General features: G+C 42.9%; 1 protein-coding gene across 7 annotated transcripts in view; it reads right to left on the bottom strand.

Moving 5' to 3' along the window:
* Window positions 1-17,772, bottom strand: part of GIT2 (GIT ArfGAP 2) — an 855,235-nt gene that overhangs the window by 50,885 nt on the left and 786,578 nt on the right. For all 7 annotated transcript variants that reach the window (XM_086943130.1, XM_086943127.1, XM_086943126.1 and 4 more), the window contains one exon: window positions 10,767-10,830. In XM_086943130.1, the coding sequence (XP_086799256.1) occupies window positions 10,767-10,830 (64 nt within the window). The remainder of the gene's footprint in view (window positions 1-10,766; window positions 10,831-17,772) is intronic.

Genomic DNA, 17,772 nt, shown 5'->3' on the forward strand with positions numbered 1-17,772 from the left:
GTGTTCAATCCCAATTAATTGATAATGTTCATAATTATGGACGACACAAAATGGTAAAATGAATTACCATATTTATAAATGTGTGTCAGCCGTCCGGAGATTTGAACCCTTCATTTTCAAAAGTGATACCTTGGTGTCTTAACCAATAGTGCTACGTGCGTTTCTTATCATTCCACCCCGAAAATTGCAGTTTGTGCTGGGCTAGCTTTGTCAGTGCTACAATATAATAGTTGAGACAACATGTATAATCAAACTGGATTCGTGCTTCAATAAACATAAACGCCCAAGTGGGCAAAATTCAAAGTAAATGATCTCGTTATGAGGCAATACATTTGTATATAACCGTTAAGTCACAGTATACGAGTTAACGCTAGTGACCAAATTAAACAGGACTTAATACGTACTGATAATTCCTGTAATTGAAAGCAAAACTTTATCAAACATAATCAGTCTTAGTTTGATACGAACCCTTCAATTCTCAAGAAAAGCCCATGCGTATGTTTGTTTAGGCGCTGAGGCTACGCGCTGTCTACATCCTTATAGCAGACTCTATCAAACACACAGTATTTATGGAACAAGAGGGTCCGAGGAGGACTCATACACGCCGGTCAGCACAGTTCAATAACGCCCTAGTGGGCTGGATCATGGTTAGGAGAGTATTGCTGGAGTGCTGCCCATGTGGGCAAACTGTTCAAAGGGTGGGCAGCACTCCAGCAATACTCTCCTAACCATGATCCAGCCCACTAGGGCTGGATCATGGTTACTGTGTGTTTGATAGAGTCTGTTTAATGTGTTTTACTCGAACGCGCTACTCGCAATCAATGAAATTATATAATTTATACATGTGGGAATTATAAAACTATGTTCAAGATATGCTAGTCATTCACCTTTCTCTCACAAAATCCCTTTTTAAAAAACCTGAAATACTCATATGAATTACAATATGAAAAAGTATTTTGTTTATGTTGATTGTATCACGTGACATGTTGATTTACTTTATTAACAAAGATGAAATGCACAAAGTTTGCCCGTGACGAAGGAGTGTTCCACTCCGAAACGCGTATGACGTTGTGTCTGCAATAAACCCTGCACTTGAATAGAGGCCACGGCTCCTGTGTGATTCCTTTTGTTCAATCTTGTAAGGATTGCGCCGGATTGTACGTGTGAAAATTTCGGGGGTGGCTACCCCAGCCGTGAGCCCGCCGAATCAGAGGCTCGGGAACAGCTACAAACTCTGTGTCTATATATATATATATATATATATATATATATATATATATATATATATATATATATATATATATCTCTCTCCTCTGTGTGGCCCACATCCCTCCACATTTCTAAGCGCTACCGGCACTTTGCATCGACCCGACGGGGGCTGTAAACCTCGAGCCTTGTTCCATCCCTGGGTGGGACAGACGTCGGACACTCGAGGGATGCCAAAGCGGCCGGGTGTTAGAGACGTGCCCAATGATGCGAGCAGCGCCTCGGAGCGCTGTGAAGGGCTCATCAGAGTGACATTCATTCAAAGACTGCAGCGCTCGCCAACTTGAGGACATACGACATTTACCTCTTCAATTTTAAAGCTGCTGAACATGGAATGAAATGCTTTGCTTCATCCCAGCGCGTGCTCGGAAATAGAATTGAACCTTACAGATTGTAAGCTTGAGAAAGAGACAGTAAGTTCATGTCGCTGCAGGGTCGTCATTAGCAACACCCGTGGCAGCACTTACAAATGTGGACACATGTGAGCACTTCTCAGGCTGCGAGGACGGCAGAGAGGCGTGCCTGGTACTTATGTTTGAAAATCAATGCTGCCAGGTAATAAACATGACATTTCGGATGTGGAGAGGAGACTTTGGCTATATATATATATCCCAACAATTCGTCACTCCTCGGCATGCATACCATAGACTGAGACGGACCACGATGTCCTGCTGCAGTTTTTTATTACTTTACTCTGTCTGGCGCGTTTCGCCTAGGAAGAGCCAAAATCTTACATATACACATATATATACATATACATATATACATACACACACACACAAACACACACGGCCACGTATAACTTTCCATAGAATCACGCGATATTACGATAAATCACACAATGCCGAATTTATAACAAAAATGTAAAAGAACAAACTGACTTGGAACCGAGGCCGCTTGCAAACTGCAAAAATCTGCTAATGACCAATTCCACAAAAGAAAAGGCGAAGCCACGAGTGTGCTCATCACAGCTCAAATTAAGGCGCTTTGGCGGCTTCGAAGCACTCTCACATTGAGCAGAAAAAGGGCTGTAATTAAGAGGGTCACATGTGTTGGTATAAACAGGTTTTAAATAACCCTATTTGGCCTCCAATTTGAATGTATTTGTGATTTGAATACAGAATGACAGCTCCTCGTTGATAAGGGGGGGGGTCTAATGTCCGCAGCCGGGGGCAGCCGAACCCCGTCCACGCCCAGAGAAAGCTGGAAGAAATGCATGTTTTCGATTATCCGAAGTGCAACGTTTAACATGCGCTGAAACCTTAATAGGGATGAGAGCTGCTCCGAGCCACCGGCAGGGCGACGAAGGGTCATAAATAACAGCTATCAGCAGCCGCTGGAACTTCACCCCAAAAGAGCAAAAACAATAAAAATGTAAGACAAAGAAAAGCAAGCGCGGCCGGGAGGAGAAGCAGCCGCAGCTTAAACAAAAACAAAAAATAAAGAAAAAACAGGCCCTGGGTTTGGGAAGAAAAAGAGGAAACTAATCAATAAGCGAAAGAGGAGAATAAATACAAGAAGAATTCTAAAGGAGGGATATACGTCGGCCGAGAAATACAAGGAAGCGAAATCCACATAGAGTAAATCTCACAGGAAAGGCACAAAGCAACAACAAACGGGTGAGAGAAAAAGCGAGATACAAATTCAGAAAATGTGCGATACACAACATCAAAATAAAACAAGATTTTTCGGATTGGGGGCGTGTTCGGTGTTCTCAGAATGGGCGTGGCCTAAAAGTGGAAAGAAGAACACCGAACACACCTCCAAAATCCGAAAAGGACGGAGCCTATTCGGAGGGACAGCTCTCTCTTCCAATGGCTGGCCTCGGTTTAGGAAGCCAGCCAATGGGAGAGAGGCAAAAACAGAGGCGGGACAAATAGTCCATACTAAGAATCATTAAATCTCGGTACTTCCGGTTCTGCCTTCGGCAGACCGGATATTACCTCGACCTAAAAATTCAATGTCATGCTGTGGTGATAATTCGTTCCCACCATCACAATCATCACCATCATCACTATCATTGCAAAAATCTGATTGACTCTGGTCAAAGTCTGATGATGGTTGTTGAAGCATCATTGGGTGGCTCTCAGGCAAAGGCAGTGCTTGAACATTTAGGAGCCAGAGGTTTAGGGACTGAACTAGAGTGTGGCTTTGGCCGAGGTTGAGATGGATTCAGTTAGTTGTTGGACAACTTGATTTCTTTCTCCAGTTTTAAAAAAAAGATATCTTTTTATTAAACATAAACCTAAACATTTGGCAGAACAGCATACACCTACTTGAGATTGATTCACACGGCAAATACATTTGGGCATCACAGATAGCAGGGACCCTTTCGAACAGGTGAATGGGTTTCAGGGAGACAAAGACTGAGGGGACCACAGGGGCTGTACATATATCTCCCCGGTAGGTATTCCACCTACACCACACAGCGGACCACTTCTTAGGACACCCCCAGACCGTTTTCTCCCTGAACATAAACCAGTCTAAGTTGTTTTTCCAGGTGGTCAACGTCGGTGTTCTCTTTCTCCAGTTTTGATGCCGGTGTGGATGCTGGAGAAACCAGCATGGATCCAGGTGTGCAGTTGTTCATGGATTTGGATTTGAATTTGGAGCGGAATTCAAGGCAGGATCAGGAGGTGCAGACTGCGATGAGGGATAAGCCACTGACAGTATTCCAAATGGAGACCTCTGCATAGCCATGGGGCCTGAAGGTGCACAAGATGGAACTGGCAGGGTGCCAAAGATGCAGGGCATGGCCACCTTAAATGCCTTAACTAGTTGTGGCCTCACAGGCAGACCCAGAAATTCAGGGTGCCTCAGGATAAGGTGAGAAAACGTTTCCTTAGTTGGTGACTTGGAGCACGATAACAGTGCATCTTGATGTCCTTTCGACTTTCCAGACAGAGTGGTGAGCCTGGATGAGGCTCACTTGCACATTTTGTGTTTCTTTTTTGACTGACTCACCTGAAGACTTAGAAAGCAACAAATACATGTTGTGGGACCAGCTCCAAGAATGGGAACAGGTTTGTGCTCATCACTTCAAGCTCAAGCAGCCCATGTACGACTTCCTTCAGTGTTTGGTGACTTACAGCTTGGCTTCGCGGTCCCAGATCACCTTCGGGTGCATCAGAGCATACTCTTCGCATGACTTGAAGTTGTGGTATGACCCCAAAAACCGGGGAGGCCCCTTATGGAGATCTATTACAGACACTTATTTGCAACACTCAGTACAAGGCTGTAGTTTCAGGAATAGGAATATTATTTAGCACACTGGAAAATAATTTTTGAGTAAAAGCTCATTAACAGAGACAAAAAGAGTTGGAGCTGGCTCAGAGTAATTGTACAAAGGAGCTGCAAGAAAGGGTCGGATGTGTCCTTGATTGGCATCTTTATGCCGATCCAATCTTCACTTCCAGGTTGTGCTGGAGTCAACACAGAATTGCACAACACCACCTGCTTGCACACAGGGCCTATGCTGAAACCTTTTCCAGATCCAGTCTGGTTCCTGGGCACATTATACAGGTGAGAAATTTACTGTTACAAATATCCATCAGAAATTAAAGTACTTTCTTTTGCACAAAGAATAGTTATGCATTAAAGAAAACTTCTGACAGTAAAAATTAAACACCACGTAGAATGATGGAGTTTTCACCCAAAAAAAACTGTTTTTCAGAGTTCTCTAAGAAAATGTTACATAGGTGGCTGAATTACAATGCAGCTTTGGAGAGGTCTAATAACCTCTAGATGAAACGTGTGTCACTTTGGGTGTCTACTTTGACAAATAATTGTCAAAGTACCTCATGGTTAGCTACGAGCCTGCTGCGCAGAGAAACATCCTGGGTCACCCAGAATTATTAAATGGGAAGTAGGAAGGCCAATGGTGATCATGCCAGGGACATATAACTTAATAAACCGATGGGGGACATGAAAATGTGCTGTGCTGTAGTCCCAATAACAATCTTAATGCAGTACCTTTCCTTTGAAGAAACCTTTTCAAGCCATGCCCGGAAAAAAGGTTAAAACAAATATCACATATTTGCAAAGAAGAGATCAAAGCAAGGACACTAATTCTTTCTTTGAAATAAAAGGAGAAATATGTTCCAGAGGTGAGCATACCAATGCAAAGTAATCTCTGAATAAAAGACTCTTAAAAAAGGATTTAGGAGCCCTTGTGCTGCGATATCAAATTCTGATCCTCAAATCCAAAATGAGAACTTCATGGGAGAGAATGCATCTCAAAATTAATTTGACTGGAATGCTGCCAAGCAACTGCCACTGGCTAAGACTTTTCTAAGCATTCCATCATAATTTCTTGTTCGAACCATGAAAAAATTTAACTATTTCCAGCTTTTTCATCAACAAGCTAGAGACAACAGTGGTGGTCATTTTGAAAAATATAGCATAAGCAAATGTAATCAGTGGGTGCAATCCCTCTTTAGCCACACAAAAAGTAGTTAGGTTTGTTTAAAAGAGCAACATAAAGACACAAGTTATGTTTCAAAGAAGAAGGCTTTCAAAAGCCAACTCAAATTGAGTTGCTATATTTCAAACCCAGCTAAACTCCCTGGTTTGGGGTTTAGCTTATGACCAAAGGTCTGTCAGATCCATTCGATTTCACTCTTACATTACTTTCTGTTAATTTGAAGGTTGGAGGTAGCAGGGTCAAAGAGAGGGGTTGTGTTGGTGTCTGGGGATAACACTAGTATGTGCTCATTTTTGATAGTGGAACAAAAGGAACATGTTACTTACCCCGTAAGTCTCTGTTAATGCAATGTAGTGCAGTAGATTCAAATTCTGTACATACCCCTGCCATCTAGTATTGGGCTCGGATGAGTGCAACTTGTTTTCTCAAAGAAGTCCTTTTGAGTCATGAGGTATAGTAACTCCACCTACAGCTGATAATGCACATGGGCATCAGCTCCATTGTCAGATTGGCACGAAGGGGGAGGATGTAGATGGAGCTTAGCGATATCGAAGAGATGACCATTGCAAATTAATATTTAAGTTCAACGTTATTGCCATCTGCAACAGCCAAATGGAGATTGGGGAGGAGGGTGGGAGTGTACATGTACTGCATGTGAATCTACAGCACTACATGCCACTAACAGATGCTTACAGGGCAAGTAAATGTTGTTGGTGGGGTTCTCATTCGTGGACGTGTTGAAGTATTCTGATGAGCAGGTCTGCCAAGTTGTTCTCCATTCCAGGAATGTATTAGATGAAGAGAGACTCTGATGTATTGTCCACTGCCAAATGTTATGGTCTAAAACAGACTACAGAAGTGAGTGTGCGCTCCCTTGTTTTTGTAGGGAAAACATTTCAGTTGTGCTGTCCATCCGGACTAGGACTACTTTGTGTTGAACCCAGCTGGTGAGCGAAATGTCCATGGGGATGGCTTCTTGAAGAACTGGATCTATAAACTGTTGTCCCCATAACAGGTTGTTGGCATTCCATCAATGTACAGACCAATGAGTACAAAAACCAGATCAAGACTAGATCATCCCAATAACGCCCTGCTTAAGTCCATTGTGCAGCTAGGCACTGCTACAATGGACGCATGTGCTACCTGCCGTGAGGGACTATGGTAATTCAGGATGCCATCATGCAGAGTAACTGTATAACCTTTCTGACTGTTACCTGGTGCTGTGGCTGAAAAAGAGGCAGCAGGGTTTGTATTGTTTCTATTTCTGCTGTGTTGGAGTAAGCTTTCCCTACACAGCAGACGATTATGGCCCGAGAATGGGCTGCACTTGGAGGGGCATTGATGATTAAGCCTAGGCTGTGAAGGAGATATATGGTGGCCTGAGTGTGAGCTAGGCATTGCTGCATCATGGCACTCTTAATAAGCAAACTGTCCTGTTAAGGTAAGGCGTAAGAGACGCTACTTTTGAGCCGAGCAGCTACCATTGAAAGACACTTTGTAAAACACCCTGGGGGCTACAGTTACCCGGAAGGGCAGCATTTTGAACTGATAATATGTCAACTTGCCACAAACACCAGGAATTGTCAATACTCAGGGTGGATGAGTATGTTGAAATAGGTGTCCTTCGGACAGAAGGTGATCATGAAGTCTCCTTGAAGTAGGACAGGAACGACATCCTGCAGTGTCACACGATGTGAGAAGTGTTCTGACAAGATGTACTTGTTGAGCAGTCTGAGGTCAAGGATGGCCTTAGGGACCCATACTTTTTGATGATCAGAAAGAAGAGGGAGCACACTCCTCTGCTGCTGTGTTGTGGTGGCACTGGTTCTATAGCACCTTTTGTGAATAGTTCGTGCATCTCATCTTGGAACAAATGCTAATGCTCCCAGGAGAGTCTGTGTTTGCGAGGGGGAAGGTTGGTGGTGCTTGTGTGAGTTCTGAGCAGTACACCTTCTGTACGATAGCTAGAACCTACCGATTGGAGCTGATGCTGGCTATCCAGCGGGGCAGGAACCCCTGAAACTGTCCCCCAACAGGTGTTATGAGGTTGGAAAAGTGAGGTTAAGCGCAGCTACAGCCCCTTTGGAAGCTGGACCCTTTTCCCTGCCTATACAATTATTTCCCTTGTATCCTCCTGGGTAGTAACCACGAGAGGGTGTCTGCTGCTCCTGTTGTCTGGAAAAGTATGTGGAAACCTCAGGTGTGGTGGTTTTGGCTCTGGCCTGGTACTGAGAAAGGCAAAATGAACCTCGGACAGATGGGGTTTTAAGGGCCCCCATTGCTTTGGGCTCAAGCCGTTTGTGTCCTTCTTAATCTTTCCCAACATCTCCTCTATTTCCATGCCAAAGAGGTGCTCCCCATCGAACGCATGTTGAGATGATGTTGCACCTCTAGTTTAAACCCAGACACACGCAACCAGGCATGTCTGCGAAGGAAGGCACTCATGTTAAAGCCTCGAGCAGAGGTGTCTCCTGCATCTAAAGCACACTTAATGTTGGCATTGAACATTATTTTGTTTGGGATGCTTGTGTGTGATGATATAGAATGGAGACAACATGTATCAGCGAGGTGCACTGTAGGAGGGCATGCAATGGGCCAAGCGTAGGAGGTTTTTGAGGAAATTTGTTGCAATTGCTTTGACGTTTTGCCTTAGTTTCACCTACAGAAAGAGCTCAATGGGTGTGGGCTCGGTGTCCTAGAAACGATTAGTCACCGTTTTTAAAGCTCCCTTCAGTGTATAGGTCCCCCCAGGTGTTTATGTGTACTCTGTGGAACATTGTTCAACAGTTCAACTCTCCGGTTACCAGTTTGATCAAGGAGATCCTCCCTGCCATTGATAAAGGCAAGACAATCCAGAGCGTAATCATGTCTGTCAGGGATGTCAGAGTTCCTCCATAGTTAAAACACTTAAGTTCTGTCTTATTTCACCCCAGACTGACAACGTATTATTAGGTAATCTAGGGCGTATGAGAGGACAGACTCAGTGAGAGGGAATATCGGAGTCTTCTCCCAGTTGATGTTGATCCCCGACATCCCCCCAAAAGCTGTAAAATCACGTAGTATGGGTTTGAGACAAACCTGCTGGTTTCGGACATGAAGAGTAATGCTATTTTCATAGAGGGATACCAATATCTGTCTGGTAGGGTAGCAAACCGCATGTTCTCAATGATGTTGCCGCAACTTGGCAGTGAGCAGTTCCACAGCAAGCGCAAATAGTAGGGGAGAGAATGGGCATCCCTGTCTCGTGGGATTGGAAAAGGGGACACACTCATGCCATTAATCAGGGCTCTGTGACTGGTGGTACAAACGATACACAGATGGACGGAATGCAGAGCAATGCAGAGCAAATCAAACATTCGCCCCCAGTCAAGAGATATGGGTTAAATCCATTGTTCTTTTGCTCACCATGTCACCCCAGTTTAGACCCAGCCATGCGCAAATCAGTCTGGACTCTATGCCTCATTGGAACAGTAAGGCCAAACTGCAAAGAAATGTCCTCCCTGGACCAGAAACAAGCATCTTGGGACCAGTTTCGGGGCATCAACCCTCATCAGCCAGGCTAGCTTGAATCCAGTGGCACAGCCAGCCCGGGACCCATGTCTGGGCATACCTGGCGCACTTAGAAAGCAAAATATGGTGGTAAAGCAATTTTGTCCACAAGAGGAAGTCAGGAGGTATCCCCATCTTACCCAGCACCCCACAAGATAATCCCATTCCACCGATTCAAACGCTTGGTTCAAATATGTTCTCTCAATGTTTTGAGCTTTATTACAAATGTACCAAAAATATGTTAATATTTCACTTCTGTTCTTGGATTTTTGTCACAATAAAATACACTGAACATAATCTTCACAAATGTTATTTACAAAACCTTAAGCTATTGCCATTATAAATTACAATAACTTTTATTTAAGTATTAAATATTGAAAAAAAATTAAAAGCCATTGTTATTTGTGATATCAATACATGTAAGTCACGTAAATACAACACATATTGCATTACAAATGCTATAGCTGTCACATTTGCGAAAGTTATAACTATTGGCATTGTAAATGACAAAGCTATTAATTTCACTATTTAAAAAAAAAAAAAAAAAAAAAGTTGTCATTTAAAATACCAATAGCTCAAACTTTCCTAATGCGAGACCTATTGCATTGCAAAGGCTTTTTTTTTTTGTTTTACTGTCGCTCTGTTTCCCACTTTTGGGACCTTATTTTTTTATTTCATACATTCTCCCCACAAGGCACATAATAACCTCCTGGAAGACATATTACTGTCTGCAGCATGTAAATCAGTTCTCGCTAGCTGAAAAAACAGCCCCATCGCTCACTTAAGTGAAGAGTGATAACATTACTCTACAAAACTTCCCCTGGAGGCCGCCACAGTACAGAACTGTGTGAATGACACTAGATCACTAGTTTGCCAGTACCAAACCGCATGAACCCCTTAACATACCATGTAGTGGTCTCATAGTTATTACGTTCCATGAAAATCCAACTGTGACCTGACTCTGATGAGACGGATTCCTAACATATCTGGTGGATTGCCACCAAATGCATGGACCCGAGTGATATTCCTAAGGCAACTTGGTGCACCTCATCAAACCAAAATTCGAGACTCACCTCTGATTAATCTGGTCAGACAACCAGATGACAAGCCCACTCGACACAGAGAAGTTCATACTGTACCCGGCACTGACACTACACGCATCGATAAGACTTGGTATTGGAGACTGGCAGATGCTAACTACTACAAATTAAGCTAGCCCCTTGAAGATCACCAGGTATACAACTGAATAGTGAGATAACAGTGGGCCCAATACAGGACTCTTCTGCGTCGTAGTTACCAGGACATGATCAATAGTCCTTAGTTTCTATAAAATATGCAGTTGTTGAAGTGAAGCTGGCAGTTGCGTGCGAGTTTGTGTTGGACTGGGAGAGTTATTTCAATGACAACAACCCATTTCCTCTGTGTACTGTGTTTGAGTTTTAATTCAAGTAAATTCACAGAAATCTATTCTAAAATATGTTCATACATGATTAAATTAAACCACTCTTTTACATACAACTTTACTTACTTTTGGGAACAGCGCTGCCATTTCAGTTACAGCCACATGTATTCTTTCTGAACATGGTATGTAACTGCAAGGAATAAGAATATCAGTATTATTTGTCTCATGTAAAAGACATGGATATTGCAAAGGTAGCTACATTAATTCCTGTTAGTCGAGAAACACGCCATGCACAGTAGGGACACATCACTTAGCATAATAGATTGTAAGTGCATAAGCCTGTGCAGATGATGCAGGGAAAGCGGATAGAATTTCCGTTTTCTGTTATATTGATGCAATAATTAATATACTGGAACATGCATAGAAGACACGCATTGTGCATCCTATTTATTTTTGTTTATGGCACAGACAACAAATAGGTTAAAAAGAACTTTGTGGCAGTCAATATAGATATGCAGTAATTATCCTTCTACCCTCAAATTCCTAAGCTGTCGCAACCTTACAGTAGGATACGATTTTAAAAAATGTGCCTATTTCAAATAAAGTTCTACTCAACAGGTTTTTGGCCATTTGTTAATCCAGAATTAAAAAAACAGAATTATCTGATCATTTTTTCCAATGTAACAGCTAAGAGGTGTTTTATTTTTTATAAACTCTTGTCTTTTACAGAATACACTTCAAAACCGTTATACACACAGCTAAGGTCTTCTGATGTAGATTCAGTGTAATAGCTGAAAGTTAAAGTAAATAAATACATCTTTATTAAGTTTTCGTTGAATGAACAGCAATGTCATAGCAGGGTGCACCATAAACAACAAATTTCCCCAGCATAAGGAACCAGCAAAGCATAGACTGACAACCCTTGACTCACTCCCCCCCAATCCCGATTCAAAAGCAGTAGCATCTCTGATAGGACTACAGGTCCTGCTCCGAAGAAGAGGCTGTTCGCTCGTGCTATTCAGATGAGCTGGAGGAGTCTAGGTGTTTTTGCTAATCAGAAATGTCCTTTCTCCGGGGACACCCACTACAACCTCTTTCCCTCCAACCAATCTATCCAGCAAGCCAGCCAATGTCTGCAAGTCCTCCTGCACATTCTCATCCGGTCTATAGTTTAATAAACTTCTTTCTCTTCGGCTAAGGCTCATTCCTTAACATCGCTGTACCACAAGGTGACCAGGGGGAACTTGCGACTTAACCAGCAAATCGCAACCTTTCTGCAACCACCGCTAGTTTCGAGTATTTATAATGCATCTTTCTCTATTTTTCTTAGATCACTCCCAGGATATCTTGCAGCGGGCCAGGCTCCACAGAAGACCAACAAGCAAGGAATACATGGCTAGATCAGATATCTCTTCTACACCTCTCGCAAACACAAAGCGAGGCAATAGAAATGGACATCTCAGAGGTAGAAGTCAGAAAGGCCGTTTCTGCATTAAAACACGGTAAAGCTACAGGCCCCGATGGACTCCCTAGAGAACTGTATAGAGCCCTGGCCGATACAATCGTCCCTTCCTTAACTGCCCTCTTCAACGGTATCCTGAAGGACGGCAATGACCCCCCTCGATCATGGAGCGAGGCTACTATAGTCTTGATTCCAAAACTTGGGAAAGATCCAACACTATGTGGGTCTTACCGTCCTATATCATTATTGAATAATGATTACAAGATATTCACCTCCATCTTGGCAGCTAGATTGGGCTCAGTAGCGGGGGAAATAATCCATCAAGACCAGAAGGGATTTATTAAAGGGCGTCAGCTTTCCGATTTAACATACGACCTAGTGGGTGCAATTGACATCGCCTCAGCTTTTTCTACCTCGCTGGCAACCCTCACTTTGGACGCGGCTAAAGCCTTCGACAGGGTAAACTGGTCTTACTTAAATGACGTTTTAAGGAAGGTCAACTTGGGGGAGAAATTCTGTCAAACAATAAAGCTCCTATATAAATCACCAACTGCACGGCTCTTAATAAATGGCACACTGTCTGAATCACTTGGGATCTTTAGAGGTACCAGACAGGGCTGCCCGCTTTCCCCCCTCCTCTTTAACCTATATATAGAACCGTTTGCGGAAGTTCTTAGACGAGAAGATTCTATTCCATCTTTCAGGTTCGGGGAGTGGGAAAAGCGGGTAGCTCTGTATGCAGATGACATTTTGATCTTTACCTCAGACCCGGAGATCGCACTTCCCGTAGTGATTAGGAGAGCTGAAGAGTTTGGCCGTATCTCGGGCTATGGGATAAACCCAACCAAAACCGACATTATGGCATGGAACATCCCTGACCTACGGTTAAATATATCTAACTCAATGAGATATTTGGGAATCCGGATAGTGCAAGATATCGCCCAAATTGCCCAAGTTAATCTTGTGAGAATTCTCAATGAAATCAAAAAAGCACTAAAATCTTGGTCTAATCTTCCACTGACTATCCTAGGCAGAGTAAGCCTGATAAAGATGTCAATCCTTCCCAAGTTTACCTTCCTATTTAACACGATCCCTCTCGCATTTGATAAAACAGCATTACAGAAATGCCAGAGAGAGCTTAATTATTTTGTGTGGGGATACAAGTCAGCAAGAATATCATGGAAAAAGCTGAGGAGGAGGGAAAAGGGGGGTCTATCTCTGCCTGATCTGCAATACTATGTGTGGGCATTCCAACTATCCCATTCGAGAATGCTCTTAAAAGTGCCATCCAATACACCAATGGGCCTTATGTTTAAGGCAATGCTGATCGGTGGCGGATTACCAACTAACGGCTATATGTTCAAGTTTGGAGAACAGAAATACTTTAAGAAAGTTAAATTAAAAATCCTTATGTCCCAAGCGAAGATATGGTCACATATAAGGAGGAACCTGGGTTTGTCATACTACTCCAACCTCACACCCATCTGGGAATCTCCAGGGCTGCCTTCTTGCTGGGACGACAGGCTTTCTATTCCGTTGAGAGCAGGAGGGATACTAACATGGGGAGAAGTGTTGACAGGAGAATCACTGAGGCCCTGGGAGGAGTTGCGGGAGCAGCGGGGGATAGAGCTCTCGAGGTTTAAGTTTTTACAACTAGATAGTTGGGTTAAGGCAGCAAACAGGTCTGGGGTAACACTAGGGAAGCATAGTATCACTGAAGAGAAATTGGTAACGAAACCAGCAGGGGGCACAGAGGTCTCGCAGTGGTACTGGTGCCTGCTAGAAGAGATAGACGGAGATTTCACCCTCCCGGAACAACTATGGGGCTCAGAGCATCGAAACCTGGCAGAATTCCTGCACCTTACTATATAAATGCGTCAAACCTGCATGGCTAAGGCGTAATCACTTCTTCACAATCCATCGAGCATATCTTACACCGTTAAAACTATCCAAATTTATCCCAGGCAAAAAATTTAACAAATGTGGCCTTTCCGCAGCCTCAGATATTCACATGTTCAAGGAATGCCCCAACATATCACAGTTTTGGAATGAAGTTAAAGTAACTCTGGACTCCATCCTTAACACTTCGATCTCTATCTCACTTTCCTTGATTATATTTGGATGGGACAACAATATATAGGGCCACGCAAGGTCATTTCTGTTCTATGCCATACTGCTTGCAAGAAGAGAGATATGCAAGGTCTGGACTGAAAATCTAGCACCAACACATGCAAACTGGCTGTCGTCTCTCTACGCAACCTCTAAAACAGATTTGAGGAGATCAGGTGGCGAAAGTAGTCGTATGTTTTGGAACGTTTTGGTCCGCTGGAGACAGTAACCAGGGTTTTTTTTTTTTTTTTTTTCCCCCGGTCCTATGATTATGCCATGAAACTCCAGAACTAGGCCCCTCCAGTTGGCTCCGAACGGCTAGTTCAATTGATTAAAACGTCAAGGTTGGAGTCTTTTCCCACGATACTCTTCAGGCCATCTCTTGCCGGTTTCCATCAATTGTAGTATTGGGTGCAGAGGAAACCCTGCACCTTGATTGTGTGGATGGCAGTTGGAGGCTAAATAAGAGTGGGTCAGGCAAATGAGGACAAAAAAAAAAAAACCTTACAGTAGGATACGATTTAAAAAAATGTGCCTATTTCAAATAAAGTTCTACTCAACAGGTTTTTGGCCATTTGTTAATCCAGAATTTAAAAAAACAGAATTATCTGATCATTTTTTCCAATGTAACAGCTAAGAGGTGTTTTATTTTTTATAAACTCTTGTCTTTTACAGAATACACTTCAAAACCGTTATACACACAGCTAAGGTCTTCTGATGTAGATTCAGTGTAATAGCTGAAAGTTAAAGTAAATAAATACATCTTTATTAAGTTTTCGTTGAATGAACAGCAATGTCATAGCAGGGTGCACCATAAACAACAAATTTCCCCAGCATAAGGAACCAGCAAAGCATAGACTGACAACCCTTGACTCACTCCCCCCCAATCCCGATTCAAAAGCAGTAGCATCTCTGATAGGACTACAGGTCCTGCTCCGAAGAAGAGGCTGTTCGCTCGTGCTATTCAGATGAGCTGGAGGAGTCTAGGTGTTTTTGCTAATCAGAAATGTCCTTTCTCCGGGGACACCCACTACAACCTCTTTCCCTCCAACCAATCTATCCAGCAAGCCAGCCCATGTCTGCAAGTCCTCCTGCACATTCTCATCCAGTCTATAGTTTAATAAACTTCTTTCTCTTCGGCTAAGGCTCATTCCTTAACATCGCTGTACCACAAGGTGACCAGGGGGAACTTGCGACTTAACCAGCAAATCGCAACCTTTCTGCAACCACCGCTGGTTTCGAGTATTTATAATGCATCTTTCTCTATTTTTCTTAGATCACTCCCAGGATATCTTGCAGCGGGCCAGGCTCCAATGGGATGCCCGTTACCGTTGCCAATGTAGCAAGGATAGACTCCCAGGCCAGTAACGCTGCACAGTGAAGCAATCCCAGCCACTGTGTAGGAATGGGGGCCCGCTCTGCCGGGCACCTAGGACAAGCGGGACTCCGCACTGTATAAACCTTACTTAGGATCACGGCAGTAAGATATATGCGATGTCAAAAATTTAATTGAAGGAGCTGAAATTTTGCCTTCCTCGAAACTGCTTGCACCTGTTCACACACCTTGTCTGTGAACTGCACCACTATATCAGACATCCAAGCCGACCTCACCCCTAACTCTTTGTGGGGATCATCACCCTTTAAGGCTCTGTACACATATATTATGGTGTGTTGAGAGGTGCCCAGTTGCCAGATAGCCTCCAAGGTTCGCGAGCGGGAGGGGGCCTGCCCAAAACAAATCCAAATCTGTTAAAGCTGAAAGTTAACACTTGATAGCTGCCAACTTACTCCCTCCTTGCATTTGTTTTACACATTTCTAGTGGAAGACAGGCATACGGTACTTACTTTAAGTGAAAACAATAACATGAGTTTCTCTACGTAAAGGTTACAGTTACACCTAATAAAACTGTTCTCTCACTACTCCCTGAAAATTAAGTCAACAAAAACGAATAGGTATTTGGCTGTATTATAGATGGCATAGGAAATAAAACTGCCATAACATTTTCAATTTCACGTTTGAAATAGTGACGCCTACATGCCTCAGCATAACGTTAGTCTTAAGCCATACATCTTTTGAGTATCCTGGGAACCATGACTTGAGACAGCAACCATCTTGGGTGTCCCAATGAGCAGGAATTAACATTCCGTGGTGCTAATCCACGTGTGTTCCTCTAAGTATTAAATCGACAACTAAGGAAAATGACCTTCTCAATAAAATGATCTAATAATCAGAAAACATTAGCAGTATCAACTAAGTAGCTTTATCTTGTTGATTCCCAATTATGTAGAAATAGATTGAATCAGTTGTGAGGTGAATATTGTGAGGTTAATAAAGTATACCAGCAGGCAAGATTTGGAACAAAGGGGCAGCAAAAAAGTTCATTGCCAAATTAAGTCTCAACCCTCGATCAGACTTTAGAAAAGCATTACAATGAACTTATGTTTTTCAACTGACATAAATGCATTCACGGCCTTGACTGGAGAATCGACAATGCCCTTGGATAAGGGAGATAATATAAATATATTGTGATAGGACGTGCAAAACAGAGTCTGGGAGAGAGGTGTGTCTGCGAGCAGAGGCTGGAAATTGTTGTTGCTTGTTTTTCTTACTGATGTTAGTTGGGACTGGTCATTGGCCATTCTACGTAAACAATGTCTGAAACAGTGAAGATGTCTTCAAAAATAAGTTTAAGAAAGGACATTTTTTTGAGGCGCAACACCCATCCTGATGGGAGTTCCAAGGTAGGCCTAGGAGATTTGCTGGTGGCCACATCCTCAGATGCAATTATCAGTACCTACTGCCACTATGCATCTATCCTTAACTACGAGTAGTAAAAAAACTACAGCAGGCTCTGCACAACTTTCTGGCCAATATACCACTTCATCCCTGTTTCATATCACAGTCCTCTTCCAAAAGGGTGGCTTGCCTGCAGAGATACAGAACTTTCTTGTATTTAAATAGTTCCACCATGAGAGAGTAAGATTAGGCCCCCTTCTAATAGAAATACTTTTTTGTCGCTTGGTTGGTCCTGATCTTCTTCAGTCCCAGGGCCAGCATAGGCAGAAAGGCATCCAGGAGTGCCGGGTTCCACTCTAGCCTTAATGCGTCTCCTTTGGAACTTAAATGTTCGGATATTTTGACACTACATGTTCGACAGGGGTGAAAAGATCCAAAGAGTACAGGAATTGTCCCATGCCACCTCATGATGAAAACCGCTATTTGTGATCTATAAGTTGTCAGAGGCTGAGCTCATCCACCCTTGTGTTTAACAATACTACCAGGTACTCTGCTTTTAGCAGCTACACGTAACCAGATTTTCGCCGAAAATTGGAGACAACTGCTGGTAAAATTTTGAGACTCGTGGGTGTGAAAGTACTGAGAGACCTATTCCTTAGTGGAACTTTAATGTCTCTTCAAGACTTTAGGGCAAATGGGGCTGGCAATCCCATGGCATTGCTGTATTTTGAATCTTTGAATCTTTATACTTTATTGTTTAAGTTAATAAAAACCATAACAATATCCTAAACATGAGATTAAGTTAATTAACCATCATTTAAATG

This window comes from Lissotriton vulgaris, chromosome 11, assembly GCF_964263255.1.
Source record: "Lissotriton vulgaris chromosome 11, aLisVul1.2, whole genome shotgun sequence".
Lineage (NCBI taxonomy): Eukaryota > Metazoa > Chordata > Amphibia > Caudata > Salamandridae > Lissotriton > Lissotriton vulgaris.